Genomic DNA, 22,673 nt, shown 5'->3' on the forward strand with positions numbered 1-22,673 from the left:
TTCCTGACCTCAGCAGAGAGAACAGTCTGTTGTTGGGATGGCTGAGGTCCTTCACGATCTTCCTGGCCTTGGTCCAGCACCGCCTGCTGTAGATTGAGTGCAGGTCAGGGAGCTCGGAGCGGATGGTGTGTGAGAAGTAAAAACTTCCTTTTAACAGGAAGAAACTTCCGGCAGAACCAGGCTCACATGGCTGATGCAGAGAGATGGACAACCATACACACTCACATTCACACCCAAACGAAATTTATAATCACCACTTAACCTAACATGCATGTCTTCGGACTAGAAGAGGAAACTAGAGAACCCAAAGTGACCCCACACAGACACAGAAGGAACACACAAAAAAGCCCGAGATTGCCAGCAGGTGCAAACCAGGACCCTCTTGCTTACCACTATACAACCCCATCAGTCCTTGTCTAATGTGCTCAAATGAAACATCTTAGTAATGTTGTAAACACCATCTTAAATTCCTTGGAAATATATATACTGCTAAAAATTTGAAAATATTGAGGAAAAAGCATAGTAATAAAAGTTAAATTTGTGTACATAAAAGCTGTTGGTGCATGAGTGAGCTTTGCTCTATCACATTAAAGTCTGCAAGCAATTCCAAAAGTCTATAAATAGGATATATCCTTTAAAGTATTACACTGAGTTTTCTGTTGTAGCATAAACAGGGTGGCATCCCTGTAGTAGTCTGTAATCCCCTCGAAGATTTCCAGAGTCCTCAGCAATGGCAACCAGCAGATGATATGCAGCATTAGAGACAGAGTGGAGAAGAGAAGAGCGAAGAAAGAAGGGAGAGCTGGGGAGGGGGTTGTTGAGTTGTGCCTCTGTGCTCTGTGTCGTGTAGAAGTAGACTAAAGAGGAGAGGAGGAGGTAAGTGACGGTAGGGAAAAAGCTTAAACCCCCGAGGGGAAGTTTGTGTCAGCCACATGCTCTGGCTGGTCCTCACTGAGCCAGGCCTTTTATTATGTTGATTACCTCGGCCTTTTGTCCAAGATACTGACGAGACAATCGTCTGTGTGTGTGTGTGTGTGTGTGTGTGTGTGTGTGTGTGTGTGTGTGTGTGTGTGTGTGTGTGTGTGTGTGTGTGTGTGTCTGTGTGTGTGTGTCCCACAAAGGAAGAGGATAAGAAAGACAGACTTACACTGTTTGCAACATAATAAAAACTAGTAGATATATCAGTAATTACATATTCAAAATACAAAAGATTATAGAAACACATTCATGCTTTTGGTAAAAAGTGCTTTAAGTGCTCAGTTAGAACAGAAAATTGTTCTATATATTTATATCAGTCTATTTGCCATTTACCAAATGCTGACAGTGGGTAAACTCAGGGGCTACAGCAAGGCTCAGTATAAAATACGTTAGGATTATTTGTAAAGTTACTCTGGTGGAGTCCAAGACTAAAACTATACTAAATGAGCTTAATAATTCATTTTTAATTATTTACGAACAATTTTGGATTTATTTTCTGTTTATGGTCTAACTGATTAGTTCTTGTAGGTTTAAAAACCCCCAAAATGTATTTAATAGAAATCACAGGGAAAAGGAAGATGGAGGGAAGACAGAGAGGAAAGGAGAAATACAAGCAGAGAGACAGAAAGATTAAAAGAAACGGAGCGAGAGAGAAAAAAAATGAAAAGTGAATCTAATCAAGGGTTTAGAAGAGTGAGAGTACCACAGCGAGGGAGTGAGAGAGGATGACGGAGGATGTCCCCTTTACTCAGTGTCCAGCCCCCAATTTTGACGTCACATGCTGAGAGACACAAAACAACCCACTCTCAGCTGAGCTTCTCACTCGATTTTCACTCACACACTCTGGCATACCCACTCTCCAACTTACAGATACGCCTGCCCTCAGACACGCCGCAACACTTGCCTCGACACCCGCTCAACCCTCAGCCTGTGCGCGTGGGCGCACAATTATCTCTACACTAAAACGCTGCACTCTAGCAGCAAGAAAAGCACAAGGTCTCTCACTTCTCACGACTGAAGCATGCTCCATCTATTGTCAAGGAATGCCTAATTTTGTGTGAAGCTGCCGAAAGGGAAAAAAAGGAGCGCTCTGGCTTCCAAACCCAACCCAGACCCCATCCCAAAGAGCAGCAGATGTGACAGAAGAGGAGAGGCGGAGAGAGAAACACAATCTCCATTACCCCTCCTCATCTGGGAGAACAATACCCGGTCTCTAGTTGGAGAGGGTCAGCTTTTGTCCTTCTCCGCACGCTCCCGCTCAAGAGTGAAGAGCAGACAGACGCGCTGACACATTGACCTGCTGCTGTGAGAAGAGAAGACGGAGCAAAGCATCTGCTGCACTCTGCTCGGTTTGATTCAGTACTTGGACAGTTCCTGAGCAACAACCAGTATCGTGTGTGCGCACGTTTGTATGAGAGTGAAGGGAGACTGTCGGGTGAGTGACTGAAGGTGATTCAGTTTGGAGCGAAGAAGCAGAAATGCAGCCCCCACGTTCACTCCAGCTTGGTCCCTGTGGCGCCTCGCTGTCCCTGGGATCTCAGGGAAGCACTACCACCTTCCAGCTGGAAGAGAAGCAGCTCTTTGAGAAGTTTTGGAAAGGGACTTTCAAGGCTGTGGCCACCCCAAGACCAGAGAGTGTCATTGTGGCTAGCATCACCGCCAGTAGGAGAGTGACTGAGTAAGTATCTACGGTTTGCAGTATTTACTTCTATATTACTTCAGCAGCTTACGTGGACGCTTGCTCAAACTTCTCATTTTTCTTTAACCCTAAACTTTGTAAGCACATGGTTGTGGAGCTATTGCTGATATAGTTGATGCACACTTTCCTTTAATTTTATATACATATTTTTCTAAATACAAGAAGTGCCAGTTCATACAGTTTCCTCTAGAAGAGCATGCCTTAAAAATATAAAAGTCAAAGACATTTAATTAATCGCCTGGCACCTGGATTTATTTTTGTTGTAAGGATACAGATAAATGTGTAATACAGAAAGCTGAAAAAGCTGTGTAATCAACATGTGTGCGAAATTACACCTGCCAAGACATTTTTTTGATCCGTACATCAGCAAATCAGCAAATAAAGAGGTCGTGTAAGAGCCTAGCTCAAACATGCCTTTGTTATTGATTTATCACCCAGCCATCTGGATGATCTTTCTCCACTAATGTATGCAGACACATGTGTCACGCAGCCAAACACAGCTGGCCTGAAGAGTTTGATGTTCAATTATCTGACCCCTTTAAAGGTCACGTGAATGCACTTTTTGTGCTTTTAATGTCAGACTTGTCCTTTCGTCCCCCTGTGACATGGCGCTGTGCCAGAGCCTCCGTTAAAGGAGCAGCATGTTAGACATTTTCTTCCCCCTTTTCATCCCTTCGACCAAAGGTTAGCTGTAGCACTTAAGGCCTTCAGGGGAGGATGAATGTCTGATGCCCTTTTCCTGCATATCTCTGCTCTCTTGTTTTTGTCCCATCCTTGCTCCTGTCTGCATGATCAACCATCATCTGCTAGCTTTGACAGTTTTATCCATGTTATCAGGCACTGTTCTGTCTGCTTTGCCTATTTCTCAAATGTATCAGAGGAGGTTACCCTGCTTCAACTGAAACGGCACGTACAAATGGAATAAATGTTCAAACATACATACAGAGAGCCACGGGCACATGGATATACTTATCTGTCAAATGGTGTAGCTTGCTTGGGTGACCTTTGAATGGTTTTGACACCCACTATCAACTTTCTCTTATGTGAAATTAGCTATGTTAATGAGGATTAGAATGGCCCATTTCATCCTACATTGGCACAGGCAAGCGAAAGACACAGTGAATCAAATAATGTGTCCTTAATGGCTTCTATTACAGCAGGACCGTAATACTGCATATGGCTTGGATATAAAAGATTTTATTGGCTTGTAGGATATGGATAAAAAAAGACTTTTTATTATAAGAAAGTGATCAAATATGCATTTGTTCCGCTGTGCCCCAGCTCCGCAATCTAACCAAATAATTGTAGTCACAATTTTTCTGTCAGTCAACCATAGCCTGGTGCAGATGACAGATTCAAGTCTATTTGGGGAACCTGGCAAAATAAATTAGAAGCAAACTGAATGGGCTCTCATAAAAAGAAAGAAAGAAAGAAATGTATTGTGGCTGGCTGCTGTGAACTGAGCAGCCTTTTTAAGATAAGATAAGATAGAACTTTATTAATCCCTCGGGTGGGTTCCTCTGGGAAATTCGACTTCCAAAAAGCACAGCAACGACCGAAGTTACAGTTACAGAATTGTTATATATATATATATATATATATATATATATATATATATATATATATATATATATATATATATATATACACACACACACACACACACACACACATATATAAATACAGAGACAAATATAAATAAAATATACAAAGGGGATAAATAGAATAAATAGGAATAAAAAATAAAAATACAAGTGAATTGCACATTTCAAGTATTGAGTCTATTGCACTGTTGACTATTTACAAAAAGTATTGCACAAGGTATTGTACAGTGAGGTGAAGAGGCACTACAGCTTAGTTGTTCCCCCCTCCTTTGTCCTCCTGTTTCCCCTCCCTCTCCCCTCCAGAGAGGAGTTAAACAGTTTGATGGCGTGTGGGACAAAGGAGTTTTTAAGTCTGTTAGTTCTTGTCTTGGGGAGAAGCAATAGCTGGAGACTCTGGAGCGGGGCCCAGCTGTCTATTCAACTTTAGCTTCACCAGGAAAGAAGCTTTCCTCAAGTGGCTCTGCCCCTCCACGGGCTCCGTCCGGGTGACAGTGATGATGATGGCGGCATGGCAGGGGCAGGCGAGAGCAAATGTCCCCACAGAGAAGACATAATGTTGCTAATTCGCCTGGGTCTATTTGTGAAAGACAACGGCAGCGTCCCCGTTGTCCAGAGTTTGTCTCTCGCCCTGTCTCTGTGTATATTTACAGTTTGGCTTGGGTGATACAGATTGTAAATAATGAGAAAAACAAAACAAACAAATGCAACACCCAGAGAATATGGATGCAGGACATCCTAGCTCCCTTCCTACCGCACTGTTGATTTTGCCCAGGGTGACTGGGGAACGCTTAGACCATCAGAATGCATTGCCTTAGGCTTGCTCCTCTGCCTCTTTCTCTCCAAGAGGAGACATTATTATTCACTGTGGATAACTGAGGGGTGATGAACAATTGCAGTGAGTACGAGAGGGCATTATGTACAACAAGCAGAGATGGAAAGAAGAGAAGAGACTGAGGGAGAGCCACAGGGTGATGCCTCATGTTCAATCGGCACGAGTCTCTGTCTGTTCGTGGCATCCTAGTCTTTCCTCTCTGTTCGCCTCTTTCTCTCTCACTGTCTCCCGTAACTCCTGAAATAAAATGCTGGAGGAGCCAGATAGCCACAGAGGAGTAATTAGAGTCCACTGTTGTCCCTCTGTCCTCCCTCTATCCTCTTCTCCAGGCCAGTCACACAGAAGAGGGGAGGAGTTCACCAGCTCTATGCAGTGGGGTAGGGTTTGTCTCAAAACCATTATGACCCTGCAAGCTGTGTTGCTCGTGGGGGCTTCTGATTAAAAATGCAGCATGCCTAACTTAATGTTGTATAGCGTGTGACCACAAGTGTGTGTATACGTGTGCGATCATGTGTGTCCCTGCAGTTTTTTTCAGCGGTTGTGAGGATTTGAAATAAGGGTGGAAGCTCGTAATGCGTGTGTATGTGTGTGCGTGTGGCTGCCATATTAGTGGGGTCTTGTCCAACTCTGTGGCAGATGGCAAGCTTGAGAGACTGCAAAGAAAGGGAGGGGGTGAAGTGTGGGTCTGTGTGTATGCGTGTGTGGTTGGGGGTTTCAGGCCTCTTACCTCAGCAGATGCTGGTTTAACGAGAAAGAGAGAGAAAGGGTGTTTGGAGGGGCTTGTACTCTGACAGCACCGGTGGGAACGTACAGCAGGATGGACAAAATAACAGGAACACCTTTAAACAGAATGCAATGCAAGCTAACTGCAGCCTCAAAACTTTAGTTTAAGTTTGAATACAACTCAAAATATTGGATTTTAAAATACTTCAATAATTCTTCTGCTTCTTTAATGTGTTTTTGTTTTGTTTTGTTTTTATTATGCCATTAATACTGGGGTCGGGTGTGGTCTGAAATCTACATCTAAGGCTGAAACAGTAGTTTCTGAGTGACAGAAAAACAGTAGCATTTACATATCCTTGGGTTTTGACCTCTCAGATTGGTCATGACACAACCATACCATGAATTTAAGAAGCTGGAAAACACATAAAATAGAAAATGTGTCATTGCTGGTCAGTTTTATTACACTTAACACTTAAATGTAATACAAATCCTTAAACAAAATGCACATTTTCTCATTGTCAATAGGTTGCATTTCCAGATTTGGTGAAATATGATAAGTCTACCTCTGCCATTGTGTGGACTGCAATTTAACTGCAAAATGAAAAGTTGGTCTGTGGCTGGATGTGATCATTAGACCAAACTGACTGCAGTTTACAAACTTATATGCTTGTAATTCCAGCACTGTAATTTCTTGCACACCTGATTGATACAGGCATATTAACAAGATAACAATTGATATTCGTTCAACAGATTCACCGGTCTAGTTCACATGCAGAGTTAAAGTATGTGGGCTCGTTCTGTTGTCTGTAATAAAGTGGCAGTTCGGGTTATAATTATATTGTTTGTCATTGTTTTCTCTTCAAAATTGTTTTGATTAAGTGGCGGTTTGTTCATAGCACGTGATTGTCTGACGGCTTGTAGCCTCTCAGAGTTTTTCATGTTTGCGTGTCCACCTCCTGGCTGTTGGAATTGCACAATTTGCTAAAGAAAATGTCTTAGATTTAAATTGCTATGGCAAGAATGCTTACAGCATCCACGCCCATTTAAGCAAATACAGGAATAATAATGCTCAGAGAGGGAGCATGAATAAATACAGGATATACTGTAGAGTCTGGAAAACATCAAGGAGTAACAGTCACAGCTCCCCTTGGGACGAGGCATCACTCTCTTTCTTCTTCTCTCTGTGAGAATGACAAACATGATTTAGTGACGGACGAGGGGTTTGTCTGCCGTTGTACATCTGTGTCTGTTCTTCCGCTCTCCTCATTGCAGAGTATCTTTACCCGACTTGTCTTCCTCTCCTCGCATCAGTATCTCTGTCCTTGCCTCTCCTAGTATCTTTTCAGTGTGTGTTAACGCGGTCTCTCTGTGTCTGTGTCATATTACTCAGAGCACAGGATGCGGCTGCTGAAGCATGCTGACAAGAGAGCGGGAGATGATGCCAGCTCCCCAGGCAGGAATCGGACTTATCACCAAAATGGATTCCCATTTGATACTGACTCCAAAATCCATTTGAACCAATCTACCTTCTGCAGCTTCACACTTGATGCACTATTCCAGCGCGTTTCTCGCCTCTTTTTACGTCATGGGCTGAGAAAAAAAAGCAGAAAGGTTCATTGGTAAATTGGATTTTTAATCGATTCAAATACAAGGGGGGAAAAAAAAAGACAAATATAAATGTGTGAGAAAACTGTAAAAAGTTACCAAATCTAAAAAGTCTACCTTCTTAGCTTTTTAATAGATGGCTGGAACATTTGTTACAATTCTGCAAGTTTTAACTTTAAATAAATAGAGGCATGTATGATAGATTTATTGTCTCTCAGGTTCTGTAATTAACTATTTTTTAAATATCTGTCTCTAAAATCAAAACCGTAGACTGGAAAGAAATAACACCTTCATGTTTAAGACAGGAGGTGCTGGCCGTGTTACTGGCAGATGAATTGCTTTGCGTTCGCTATGAAATAGGGTGAAGAAATCTCATGAAAACATGAGGTCTTCAGGAAGAAGCCTTTTTGAGTTTGCCCAATGGAATTTAAAAAGGGTTTCATAAATACTAACATGTACAGAACTTCCCCTTTTCCCCAAGTAGTGCTGAACTATTTAGAAAGCATCAAAAGAATTCCAGAGGAATTAAAAATTTCTCATGTGAATAAGCAAATTAAATAACCATTTGAACCACATAAACTGATGCACTGTTTAGTTGAGGTCACCAAAAAGAAAAAAGCATATAGAAAGCCTTATTGCATCCTATTTTCACTCAAGGAATACAGAATGTTTCAGAAAGGATTTGTGTCAATGCAGTTACCTTTTGTGAGAAAATAATAGCCTGCAGGAGTTGGGCTAGGGAGGGAGAAGTACAGAATAGTTGCAGGAAGGAGGACATTTTGAGGCCCATTAAAATTGAAGCTTAACAGCAGCCACTATGGCCATGAGTGACAATAACTAGATGATAATAAAACAAAAGAAAAAAGATAAACACTGTTAAAGGTGGAGAGAAGTTAAAAAAAGTCACTCACTGCCCTTCCTAAGATATATAGATAAGCCTGTTTGCTATTTAACCACAATGTTATTCACTAGGAAATATTCAACAGGTCCTCAAAGTTCTGTATAGTTGAGATGTCTTACTCTAGAGTTTCCTGGCTTGGAGTTTGGACTTCATCTCATTTTTATTTATTTATTTGTTTATTTATTTATCAACGAGTTCCAAGCCGAATTTTTGACGACTGAGCTCTGCATGTTTCTCCTGTTTGTACTGCAGCATCTAATGCTATTGCACCACACAGGTACCACATCAACACTGAGTAGTTAGCACTGCGTTCTTGTTTTTTTGTGTAGTGTTGGTTGGCAAACAGTTTCTAGCTGCATTAGTGCCAACTTTTGTAGTTCCTTGCCACTTTGTGCAATTCTCCTTCTGGACCTGGATGCATCATGAGATATGTAGCTCTGAAGTAAGAAGGATCTAAAAAAAAATTGCACCAGTTCTTAAAGGGATACACCTCCACATGCATTTTCTGGAGGTAGTGAGTTATACAGAATATTTACTGATATAATTTTTACATTAAGTGGCCATAAGAAATCCATAGTGGAAATAACCCACAGAGGTCTAATCCCTTAAACGTACTGCTGCACTATCCATCCATTCATCCATCCATGCTAGTTTGTCCAGGGTCTTCTCCAGGCATGACGTGGCCTGAGGCTGGATACATTCTGGTTGAGGTCAGGTTTTCGGTCATGCACCCCTCACCTCACCAAAACACCTCAGTTGGTGTCGAGGAATAGTTCCTCACCGCAATCCCCTCCCCTGATTGGAGGAAGGGAGCCTGGGCTGAAAGCTTCAGAGTGTCTCCCGGGGTACAGTCTGGAGTTAAAAAATGTAAAGCTTCAAGATCATATTTTGTTTTAATAATAAATGTGAAGGATTGAGTGTAAGCTGAAGGAATGAAAGAATTTGCTCACTTTATCAACAGGCCCCCAAAAAACTGGCATTCAGAACAGTGCCACCTTAAAAGTCGAATGAGACATATATTCACTGGCCTACAGCAAAAAATGGCTGTAATATATCACTGGGGAGTCTGAAGGTGTTATTGATGAATGCCAATGACCCAACAATTACTTCAAAGGTGATATTTCTGGCTTTTAAAGCTCACTTTGACATTTCCAAATTTCATCCTCATCTCGGCAACTTAAAGGCACAGCGCAGCGGTGAGAAATGAGTTTAGCTATAATGACACACCTATCGATTGTGCCTGACTACAGCTGGACTCGTGTGCTAACTTGTGATAGATGTTTAATATCGTGTAAGCATGATAGAGATAAAGGTTGAAAGCAGCACTTTGAACAGAGAGCTCAAAAGACCCTTTGATATTTGAGTCCAGGAAATGTGTCATTTTTTGTCCCCATAGACACACTCCATGAAATGATGTAAGACTGTGTGTTTATTCGAGTTTATGAATCAGGGGATCAAGCTACTGAGAACCCTTCAAGGCACTGTGTCCATGCACACACACACACACGTACTGTATGCACGCATGCCTTTTTATTATTATTGTATGTAGTGAGTGAGTTCATCAAACCCCCAAAGGCATCAAGAGCCTAGCAGTGAAAAGGAACATACCTAAACAGAATCAGTATATGGTGTTATTATTGCTGTTTCATCTTGTTCTTTGTCTTGCTCCCCATGCCTGACAGGCGACATGAAGATAATAAAAGAGGTGGCTGTAACATGAACAGAAATAACATAAAACTGAAAAGAGCAACAGCAGCGGTGACAGAGTGATGCAGACAGTTTAGATAAATGTGTGAATGCGGGAAGTTTGTTCAGCAAGGAAGTTCAATTTTAAAGAATTAATTATGAAATCTTGAACTAGCGGTTATAAAGACCGTGAACACAAGGAAGGACAATTTAGTTTAGATTTGGCCCTTTGGTCTGTTCAGGCGTGCCAAGGATTTGGCGGCACCTTAACAGTTGCTTTAAACCTTGAGAAAGTACAAATGTATTTCTGATCGGCCTTCCACTTGTGTTTATATATTCTTTCCTCATTAGTACAAAACATTCAAAAAAAATAAACTCGCATGTCCAGGTGCCCACACACATGAAAACACATGTAGGTATATAATGAGAGAACATATTGAGGTTGACATATAACACGGGGAGGAGGGGGAGTGACATGATAAGTCCTTCAAAGCTGAACAGCAACAGCATCATTTTTAAGATGAAAGCAAAGAGCCGAGTGTTAACCCTTTACATCATCTCAGAGATGCTGTGAAATTTTCCCTTTAGGGATCACAGTTCGCCCACTGTGGCAACTCCTCTGCTTGGAAAATGCCACCCACACCCCTCCCTCCTGTAGCTGCTGGCTACTGTGTCATATCCTGAATTGTGCATTTTTATGATTGTGATTTGATGCAGTCGAGAATTGTTTTTCTAGTTTTTCAGGGAATAAATGTTTAGTTAGAAAGGCAAAATTCAAGTGTTTTTTTTGTGCTAAAATGACTGGTTCACCAGTAAATAAGATAAGATAGAACTTTATTAATCCCTCGGGTGGGTTCCTCTGGGAAATTCGATTTCCAAAAAAGCACAGCACCGACAGAAGTTACAGAGTTATACACACACACATATATATAAATACAGAGACAATATAAATAAAATATACGAAGGGGATAAATAGAATAAATAGGAATAAAAATAAAAATACAAGTGAATTGCACATTTCAAGTATTGAGTCTATTGCACCGTTGACTATTTACAAAAGTATTGCACAAAAGGTATTGCACAGTGAGGTGAAGAGGCACTACAGCTTAGTTGTTCCCTCCTTTGTCCTCCTGTTTCCCCTCCCTCTCCCCTCCAGAGAGGAGTTAAACAGTCTGATGGCGTGTGGGACAAAGGAGTTTTTAAGTCTGTTAGTTCTTGTCTTTGGGAGAAGCAACCTGTCACTGAACAGACTCTTCTGGTTGTTAATGGCCGTGTGCAGAGGATGCCTGGCATTGTCCATAATGTCCATCAGTTTCTTTAATGTCCTTTTCTCTGCCACTGTCACCAGAGTGTCCAGCTTCATGCCGACCACAAAGCTAGCCCTCCTGATCAGTTTCTCCAGCCTGGATGAGTCCTTCTTTGCTGTGCTGCTCCCCCAGCACACCACAGCATAGAAAAGATGACATAGAGCATGTTTTTTTAAAATTACATATTTAATTTAAATCTGTTCATCACCAACATACAAGATCCCTGGTTTAAGAGTCACAGGAGACACAAATCACAATCTGTCAAATCAAATATGCAGATTTGTCCATTGTGGCAAACTCCTGTGAATAGAAACTTAACAACACAAGACACAGAAATACTCTTTAATTACGAATACTTAGAATTGATTTTTTTTGGGGTAGTTATCCCTGTGTGTTTATACTTGTTGAGGAAAAAATTTGTATCTTTGTTCCAATAATAAAACATTCAAGAGTGCATTTTTACTTGTAAATGGTGCTAAATACTAAAAAAGGTAGAGTTAAGTTAAAATTTAGTGGATCCAAATGAATGAATGAATGATAAGATGCAACAGAAGCCACACAAAATGTTTGCACTCATCTTCTAAATTGTTCTAAAGTAATTGTAAGAGCCTACTTTCCCACTCTCAGGGCTGACAAAACGACAACAATAGATATTTCATTAAGGCTATGCAAAGATGTAGAAGTTCAATAAGCATGGGTAAAACATAAGGCAAGACTGTAATCTGTCATGCTGTAAAGGGAAATTTGCTGCTCCAACAGCACAGAAGGGGGAACTGATTTTGTTTGAGCCCAAGTTTTTATGCTTGAATTGATTTAATTCCATAATGATAACAGACAAAAAAACAAATCTGAAAGTTTCTGTCTTGCTGATTAGAAATTTGACTGCTTACGAGCACAAAATACACTGAGCTGGAGTAATATGGATCCATTCTGCACCTGCCTCACTTACTTTATGTTAAAATCGAGTGCACTGACATTTAGAAAGACTCATGGCATTTAAGTCCATTAACATAGTAAATTGTGTCGCTTGTTCACAAGATGTGTGTTGGAGTATGTGCTTGTGATTTTGTCAGTTTACCGAGTGCAGGCTCTGCAAGAATAAATGTAGCAGATGGAAACATAAAGGCGGGAAATTATAAGCAATGCACAAAAATGTCTGAAATGTAAAATCTGTAAATTCTCCTTTAAAAAAAGCAAATTATTTTTCAGTGCTTTGGTTGATACGTCTACTTTGAGTCTGATCACATGTGTTTTTATTTTGTTTGTATTTTTGCTTTTTTGCTCTTTTTTTTAAGAACAAAAAGTTAATAAGTTAATTAGATGTTCCTTATCTTTATCTATGGCTCAGTAATGTTCTGGCCTCTTGAATCTATTTGAGGTGGTAACAAAAACAGAAAAGTTTTGACTCAACTTACTTTGAGCTTTGTTTCAAAGGCTTTCAGAGAAGATGCTGTATCCTTTGTTGACATTGAGGAGCAAGTACACAACAGCGTCAAAGCAAATCAAGCTGTATAGGGCAAAAATTAACTTCTAGTTTCTTACATTACCGAAACGTATACGGCATTATGTGAAAAGCACATGCCGTGTAGAGTCACTGAATGCAGCCACTTTGTGTAATTGACTTGTTTGTAAAAGAAAGAAAGATGGAGCGAGGCAAGGGGGTAAAATGAGAAATGAAAAGGAGAAATGGTTATTATTTGTAATAATAAAGGTGATAGAAATCAATATAACAGTAGCGTGAAGCAAGGATATAATGACTTTCTGGTGGAACAGAAAAAAAGCAGGAAAGGGAAGGACAAAAGAAAGACTGCGAGAAGGAAGAAAATAAAAGTGCAGACTGTGAGTGACATTTTGAGATTGTCCATTTCAGGACACTGGAGCAGCAAAGGTTATTACATTTTACTGAATATCATATTCCAGCCCATGAATAGAAATCCTTTCTTGAGTTGTGGCCAAAGGGAATTGAATTATATGTAGGCACATAATGTACAGCATTGAATAAACTCATAATAGACGATGAGAGAGGGGGGTGAAACGCTCCTTTGTCCTCTACTGGCTCAAGTTGAAATGGACAGTAGTAAATCTTACAGACAGTAAGAGATGACCTATTCCTTTGAGCAATTCATTACCAATGAGCGTGGTACTGAGAGAGGGACGGCTTGCTCATTACAGCCTATTAGATCTTCACAAACCAGAGATTTCCCTGGACATGTAAAAGGTATGAGTCAACTTTCAACTTTAACTGCTAATCACTTTGCCCGCAGCAAACAGAATAAAGAGAAACAAAAACAGATGTAAAGTGTAAGTGAGCAAAGGCTTACTAATGCAATATATGTGAAAGTGCTATTGTCATGTGCAGTTTTTTTAAAAATACGTAATTACTCAGTGGAGTTGAAATGGAAAACAATGAATTCCCAGTGACTGTAATATCCTGTGATAATTTGGTATTTAGTGTTCTCTCTATTGTTTGTCACAAACTGCTTGCTCACATGGTCTGCATATTATAGATCCATGCACATGGTGTATTATTTTTGAAGTGGTTAGTCATTTAATGTATGATATTTTATGATGGAAGTGCATAAACCTCGTAAGACCCAAACTCTTTCATGGCATGCATTTTTAATTTCTCTTTGCTATTTGGGCTGATTGCGACCTGATGAATGTAAAAACAAAGAATTACCAGATTTTTTTATTTTTTTTTTACCTAATTTTTGTTTCTGAGAAAAAGGAGATCCAAATATGAGGACATTCACTTTAAATTTGGATAGAACAGTGGCAGTATAACGTCCTCGTAAGTGGATATCAGGCCCTTGTAGAGCAAAATGTAATACTTTTGTCTATACAACCCAAAATGTGATGTCCATATGTGTGGACACCAGGTCCTAGGAGGTTAAATCTGATTTTGGTATTTTATTTACATCTTTCTTTTAAAAAGTTGTACCACTGGCAAAAAACGTGTGACCAGAAACCGTCTTAGTATTAATCAAATAATTCACAAGTGATGTGCATGGATGCACACCAGTATACCAGAGAATTCTTGTTGAAGTCTCACTACTGCCAAAATTTACCTGAAAGGAAATGGAGTGTTTTTTCTAAATATACTCTGATATTAGCAAACCCTAAACCACAGCTCAGGCATTTAGTCAATCAACTGATTAGTTGATCAACTGGTAACTATTTTAAAATGAATAATTAGTTTTTTGCAGCTTCTCAAATATATCACGTCAAAGAAAAAAGACAAAATAGAATAAAATACATTTGTCTGTGAATATTACTGCAACTCTATCCCTTTTTTTAAACATTATTTGCAGACACAGGCCAGGGTGATCAATAATGAAAAAATTGTCAGTTTTAGCACAACTCCAAGACCCTCAGTCTAAATGATATAATGTGACAGGTTCTGAATATACAACAGCTGATCATAATAACATCAGTGGTGCTTCAGGGGTATACAGATTATTACCACATCCAACTGGAACATGCCATTAGGTAGTGCAATCACTCATAATGACGGTAGGCAGAAATCGCTCTCTCTCTAAAATCGCACTGAAGCAAAAGCCTCATTAAATATGTATGCATATGCCAGAGTTGCCATTTTGGAAAATCTGAAAAATCCTGGATAACAGGCCAAAGCTCCCTTTTATTCTAGAAGCAATTTTAACTCTGGTGTTAAAAACATCCCAGGAGTCTCTTATTTACTGTAGATCTACACAGATTCAACCAAAAGGCATTCAGAAACAAACTCAAGGTTCGTCTCACATGGACTGACCATCAGCGTCATTGGTCTTTTTCTTTTTGTGCCGAGTGCGCTACTTCTTTGTAACTGGAGCCCCGAAGCAGTCATTGTATTCATTATTAAAATGCGAACTTATCAAAGTCAACTTCTCATCACTTAAATCATTTCAAGGCTGAGTGGCTCCCATGTCTCAGCCTCCTCCTCCATTTTTCATTTTTGCTGCTTGCCCATCCTCATTTCAGTAAGATGGTCTGCCAGTCATGTGAAATTGCCACCATTTGCATAACTGATGCAGGGTTAAGGGTGCAAACTGCGGCAGTGTTGATGTCACAAATGCAATCAGAGATGGTAGCGCAGGAATTAATTGGCTCGCCACATTATTTCCTTCACACGGCCTTGCTCTCACCTTTGGTGTCACCCCGTGACTTGAAAAATGACAAGAGGTTTAAAAACTATGAAACTTCTCAGCAAGGTGAAAGACAGGGTTGCTTTATACGTAGATCATTTTCAGAAACATTCCTGTGAAGTTGCATCACATCTGAAATGTTTGTTTTTAGCTGCTTTTGCACATGACCTTTTCAAACAGCAAATACGTCTGCCTTAAGATAAGATACAACTAAACTTCTCATGATTCCAGGTTATTATTCTCAGCCCTTTAGCCTCATTATGCTATTGAACGGTTCAATATATAACCATAATAACAAAATACTAATAATATTTTTTTTAAAACAAGGTAGTCTTTTGTGCCGATTAGCTAGGATTCATTTTTGCTGCTTGCTTTCTTTTTAAGTAGTAATTTATTTTTTAACACCTTTAAGCAGTAAAATTACTGTATTTTATGTCAGGATTGACCAGATTGTTGATCAATAGCAGTGTTTCCCGATTTTAAGACACTCCTAGTGTATAACAGCTAGTCATTAGTGCAGTTATAGCTCCTCTAGGGAAGATTTTAATGTAGTGTAAGGACACAGTGTCACAGACAATGAAGCACCCTTCAGAGGTTAGCACTGTCACAGATAGAAGGTATGAGAATTATCCGCATTATCCGTTATCTTAACCTTTTCTTAACTTAACCTTCCTCCACTGTCAGAGTACCCAACAAAGGAGAGTTGCCTCTACATAGGACTGTATGGGTCAAACTTAAGAGCTTTTTAACAGAAAGCAAGCAATCATAAAGTTAACTGGTCATGGTAGGGGTGCCATTCACCCATCTACAATAAGTTTTTACAAAGTTAAATTAGCTATAGAATAGCTACAGGAACATCTACAGTTAATATCCAAAAGTTGATTCTGTTCATCTGGATGTAACGTTTTTAGTGGGAGAAACGTTTCATCACTCATCCAAGTGACTTCTTCAGTCTCAGCTAACTGACCTCCCAGCTCATTGTTCCTTCAGTGGTGCTAGTTTCAGTCATTATGCAAACGTACTGTTTATAAGCTTGAGGAAACCTGCAGTCAGTTGAGACTGAAGAAGTCACTTGGATGAGTGATGAAACGTTTCTCCCACTGAAAGCGCTACGTTGAGATGAACAGAATCAACTTTTGGATATGTACTTACCTGGATGATTGAGCATGCATCAAGACATCTACAGTTAATAAAAAATACTACTATGCTTCAAATTGACATAAGTGTCACCCTTTAGCTTTCTACTAGTAATTATTATATTTTTTTAAATGTGTTTATCTCTTCAAAAGGAGCGAGGCCATCAAATGAAATAACTGGAGCCATCAAATATACCAAATATTCAAAACTGCTGCTGTTTTTGTTTGTTTGTTTGGTTGTTTTAAATTAAAACTAGGCTAGTTACAGTGTACATTTGGCTTTTAGCTCTCATGGCATGTTTTACATTGCACTGTGTGAAGCTGCTCTATAGAGATTCAAGGCAGATTTCAGAGGCACACAGTCTCTAATGACATATTGAACAAGTATAGATCAGGAATACTAAAGCAAGAGGCTGATTCAGAGCAGTAGAAACTATGTCAAGGTCAGTAACAAGGTCAAATAGTGACAGTGAAGCTGAGTAGAAAGTCGTGCAGAGGGGGCTTGTTCAAAAACCTATCTTGCCAGTGTGCTACTTCCTATTGTGAGTGTTATTCTGACTGACATTGCAGTAACCAGCTCATCTTACTGAGAACTGATTAGGACAAATGGAGCTGACAGGTTTGTCGCTGTTCCCGAAGTAAGAGAGACATGCAAGAGAGTGGAGTCAAAATCTTCGTCTTTCACAAAGAAATGGGAAGATGAAAAGATAGATGGATACCTTCGTCTTTTTTTAGACTATTTAATAGTTCAGTTTTGTTTTCTGGAATAAAAACATCATCTTCTAATCATTTCTTCAAATGACAACGCAAAGTTAAAAACAAACAAAAAAACAAGCATAAACAAAGAGAGATCTTATCTGGCTTTCTCGTTCACACGTCAACTGAATGATCTTTCAATCTGAAATGATTTCAGCAAATGGTGAGTCAGTCGTGCAACTTTCTATTTTCAGACTATAGAAGATAACTCGGGAAAGTTATTATTTTTACATGACATCAGCAAACTACCCAGACACCATGAGATTGGTATTTGAGTCACTCGGGTTCTTGGGAATGGCTCATTTATTTCCTTAATTAAGTTTAGTAATAGCCTTGTTAAATGCTCAGTCATTGGACATTTGTTAAATGTGGTCAGTGTAAGGGAATCTGTGGCTCTGGATACCATGAGTGCAGAAATTACTTTGCAGATGCCATTTAGCAAATGCAATGCTGACTCATTCAGTCAGTGACTCAGTTTGTTTCAGTAGATTTAAGACTTGATGAGATGGTACTTTGCAGGATATTAATAGAAATCTTAAAAGTGAGCCTAACATTAGTTTGGGAGATCTTGGAAGATCAGCTCATTGCAGTGCCAGCCCACGTCAGCTGATAGCTCAGCCGATACCAGTCTGCATATCTTTTTGGCCGATCTTGTGTATTGGACATGCTATTTAAGCTGTAGTGGTGCAGCTGCTCTTGCTATATTTCTGCATGCTGATTTGCAAACCACCTCCACTTCAGCCGCTCTTTTTCCACTAACTTAATCAATGTCCTTTGTGTTGCCGTTGCCTCGTGCTTCATTCTGTACAGGGGGGTTTGCTGCTGCTCTCCATGCCTCAGGGTTACCATCTATGCACATACAAGGCCAGGGAGGGGCCAGAACAATTTCTGCAGAAGGAAATAACCTTCTGACTAAAACACAGTTTTTATTGTTTTGCTGTTTTCACTGTCTGTTCAATGTTTGTTACTCACATTGCATCTAATTAAATATGTTTGGGCAATGCTGGTGTGATGACAGAGATTTTAATCATACAAACATTGCTCTGAATAAAGACTCTAAAATCATGCGAAATCTTGTGCATTTGTAATTGTCAGATAGTTAGTCCTAATTACTTTGGTGATCCCCATCTGTTCCACCATAGGGCTCACCATTATGGTTTTAAGTTAACGATTTGTTAGCTGTACCCCTAAGAATCCAATATCTAAATGGTCTGTATTTATATAGTGCTTTACTAGTCCCTAAGGACCCCAAAGCGCTTTACATATCCAGTCATCCACCCATTCACACACACATTCACACACTGGTGACGGCAAGCTACATTGTAGCCACAGCCACCCTGGGGCGCACTGACAGAGGCGAGGCTGTCAGACACTGGCGCCACCGGGCTCTCTGACCACCACCAGTAGGCAACGGGTGAAGTGTCTCGCCCAAGGACACAACGACCGAGACTGTCCAAGCCGGGGCTCGAACCGGCAACCTTCCGATTACAAGGCGAACTCCCAACTCTTGAGCCACGATCGCCTTCCTTTGTGTATGCAAATAAAAATATAAATTCATTTCCTGTAGTAGTTTGTGCAAAATACATGGAAAACTACAGTTCCCATACACCCGTAATCTCAGTTGTCTGCTGACAAACACATTTCAAGTATAGGTTAAGTAACCGAGAAGCATCTTGGAGAGCTGTCAATATTTGAATATTATTTAACAAAATAAATTTTTATATGTAATCATGGTCACAAAAGCTAAAATATGCCCCTTGTTGATCCATTTTCGGTTCACTTACTTTAAACAGGTCTTCAGAAAGAACTGGTCATTATCAACATTCAGATGAAATCTCTCCAGCACAAACAGATTCATTACCTGCTGTGATGGAAATTTGCCTTTGAAAACACCTTGAAAGTAAACCAATATAAACGAAGACATCTATTATCCTCAGAAGAACTGCCTTGTAAAAATATGGACAGAGCAGGTAGAGTAGAATTTGCCCAATAATTAAATTTATCTGGCACAGATCGGGGTGATGTGAGGATAGTCTACCTAATTATAAGAAATCTAATTAATGTCTCTGGCACAAGAGCTCATTTCAGTGGCTTCCTATCACTTTTGATAGAAGCTGAGAGACTTTTTTTTTTCCAGTTTTACATCGATGAAAGAATCGGTTATCACACTCCCCCTGATTCATTTGGAAAACATGAAAGCCTCTCAGATAGCCACATAATTAAACAGTTATTTTGGGGCATTCAATTTAAACTTGGGCTCAGCGGTGCCCTTGCAGGAGAAATAGAATTGCTTTGTCTCAGCACTCTCTTTGAGTCTGAAGACAGTTTAAAGAAATCTAGTTGCAATAAAACACCAGATCTGACTACAACGAGAAGCCACGAATTAATGCTTTGCCTTTGATCCGACCAGGGCGATGCACCAGTGCCTTTTGTGCTCAGCTAAATGAGTTCCTAGTTCTGAGGAAGACTGCTAAATTATTAAGACTGTTCTAGAAGTTTGACTCTTTTATTTTGCTTTTCTTGCAATGCACCAAGGGAGCATTTGGCAAAGAATCCAAAGGTTTAAAATAGAAAAAACTCTGAACCATGTTTGCAATAATCATGATGTCCCAAAGGACTGGAGTTAAAGCACATCTGCCTAATCCAATCAGCTTCCACATTAACCTACATTGTCTATATTTGAATATTGTTTCAGAACTTACTGCAATGGAATACAGCACAGTACATTAGATGTTGTGATGAACCTTAGGCTGTCAGCTACAATTTAACAACAGGACGCCCTCATTCTGTTTGATATATTCATCCAAGGTGGGGGGGTTGGCCTATCAAAAGATGATTTGAGTAAATAAATAGAACCTGACTGGTGGCATAATCCTTGTCATGATGGCCAAAGGGCAAACTTAATGCATGTAGATATCAACGTCAAAGTCAAAAAGCAGAATAGTTTCTGTTTTTAATCCACTTATCTGAGTCCTTGATTTCCTGCACGTTTGCCTCGCTATTCAGTTTGATGAAAAATGCTTTTGAAATGCAGAGCTTTTTAGATACAGGTGGTGCGCGTGATTTCAAACCACTATGTGTGCTGATAAGGAAAACATTTTATTTAAACTCACACTGCATAATAAATATCCAGGGGTCATGTGTTCTGGTGTATTAATCCGAAGGCCTTTAATGGATAGATGTTGAAAATGAACTTGGGCTTGTTGACTTTTCTCTTTTCCTCTCCAAGAAAAACTCCTCAGTGCTTCAGGTGATTGACATATTTACTCCTTCTCTGCCAAAGTCCTCCACTATCCCTCTCTCCATCTGTCAGTGCCCTTAACAGCACCTCATCCTGTTGAGAATGGGCCGAGAGAGGCAGGAGATTAGGGGCTAATACTGTATAGGAAAGGACAAATAATCTCACAGACACCCTATCTTTTCTCATAAACTTTGAAGCGAAAGGACAGTCTTCCAGCTTGACTGATAGACTGTCTTACTGTTTGACTGACAGCCACCAAGGTGAGGGTATGTCAGATTGGAGGAGTCGTTTTTAAATACCCGTTTAGCAATATACCATCTTCGCCTCCAGGTCATAATCTATGCTATCAATTTTGATCCTGCCCTAAAGCCCCATTCCACATGCCCTGGGGTCCAATATTGCTTGGGAACGTGAGAAGGTTTTGCAATGACATCTAATTTTTTTTTTTTAATTGTAAAGTAAACACATCTGGGCAATTTTCTGATTGTATTTAGATGAAGCTAGAGGTCTCCTGATAACAATAATCTACTCAAAACTGGACTTTGAAGTCTACTAAACCTTTTGAAGGTTTTTAAATAAACTGGGCATGTTTTCTGAAAAGCTGCATTGCTGCTGAGATTTTTGCTCTCGTTCCATTAATTTTAGGAGAAAGCAATCCATATCGTTAGCTTCATAGCATAATTGCCTAAGTCATTTGACTAAGTCAATGACTTAGGCACTTATGCTATGAAGCTAATGATATATATAAAACTAGGCATTTCCTAAACCAGCTCTATAACATGGGAAGTTATCTCTTTCAGCCTTGTTGCATGAAATATGAACACTGAACTAAAAGCAGAATGTTTTTTTGGTGCCTTAAACTTACCTGCATCCATACAGTTCAAATCCAATTCAATAATCCAAAAGCAAACTAAATCTGAAAGTGGTTTCAAATGGCAGCTTTGATTCAAAATTCACTTCTGATTGCTAACCAACTGCAGTAACCACAGACATTTCCTGCTGTGATAAATCTTTTCATAATAATTTACTTACTGGTGTGCATCACAATGGCTCATATCAATAACATAAGTTATCTTCGCTGTAGTCAGGCATATTGACGTTGACAAGGTTATGTATTAATTGTGTGCGGTTCCTGACCATACTGTGCAAAAATGGCCCTTTATGAATACAGCTTATGTCACTTTTCATCCACCTGCTGATGTTTTTTATAATCTGCTCCCGCTCAAAATACTGCAGGATCAGACTCACCTTCCTTTAAACCCCAGAACCTTTAGTTCCCCTGAGAACACAGAGTGGACTCTCAACTCCTGAGTCACTTTTAGTTCGCCTTTCCCTCGCTGTTATTTCCACTCTGGAAAATGTACTTATAGGATTTCTGTGACAAAAAAGGAAGAGAGGTTCAAGTTTATTTCTATGCACACTTCTCAGTGATGGTGGTACTTCAGTTCACTCAGGGTACATCTATGTTTGCCAGCAAGGTGACAAAAAATATGCTGTCAAAATAATGTTTGAAGCATGTGACAGGCTTTTCCTTACGGGGTTATTTTGGAACATATCTTATTTCCCAATACGTCGTGTACAGTGGAAAACAATATGAAAGATGTAATTTGTATTATATATTTACTGGCTATGTGTGGCTATGTTATGAAGCAACAATGCTTTTCATAATGCACTTAAAATAGTGCATAAATCTGTATGCTCTGTATGCCTACACATTAAATATGGTTACTGATGGCTCCTGTTTTCACACTGACTCAAAACTCAAAGAAAATAATTGGCTAGAGCTAACTAATTGTGTGAATTATGCGTATGTGTCTGTCTGTTTTGTTTTTTGGTGCACATATTCTTGGCTATTCACACAATACTCAGATATTTTGAGAAAGAGTTCAGGTAGAAAACTAGTTCTTGACAAAAGCACTGATGAGCAAGAGCTTGTCCAATGCATAACCCACTAATTGAACTAGTAGGTGTCTAAATATATCTTGAGAAACACATACATGGGTCACACACACACACAAAAGTTGGGTATTGGGTTTCTTTAAAGGACAGGTATGCTATTATTG

At 39.7% G+C, this 22,673-nt stretch overlaps 1 protein-coding gene across 1 annotated transcript in view; it reads left to right on the forward strand.

Annotated features, from left to right (window-relative positions):
- The first annotated feature begins 1,817 nt into the window (after nucleotides 1–1,817).
- srrm4 (serine/arginine repetitive matrix 4) overlaps nucleotides 1,818–22,673 on the forward strand; it is a 68,370-nt gene continuing 47,514 nt past the window's right edge. Inside the window, exon 1 of the mRNA XM_085426285.1 lies at nucleotides 1,818–2,656. Coding sequence (XP_085282411.1) covers nucleotides 2,457–2,656 — 200 coding nt within the window. The 5' untranslated portion in view covers nucleotides 1,818–2,456. The remainder of the gene's footprint in view (nucleotides 2,657–22,673) is intronic.

The sequence above is a fragment of the Rhamphochromis longiceps genome, linkage group LG12 (assembly GCF_057381845.1).
Source record: "Rhamphochromis longiceps isolate RC_006_pf linkage group LG12, R_longiceps_female_GT1.1, whole genome shotgun sequence".
Classification (NCBI taxonomy): domain Eukaryota; kingdom Metazoa; phylum Chordata; class Actinopteri; order Cichliformes; family Cichlidae; genus Rhamphochromis; species Rhamphochromis longiceps.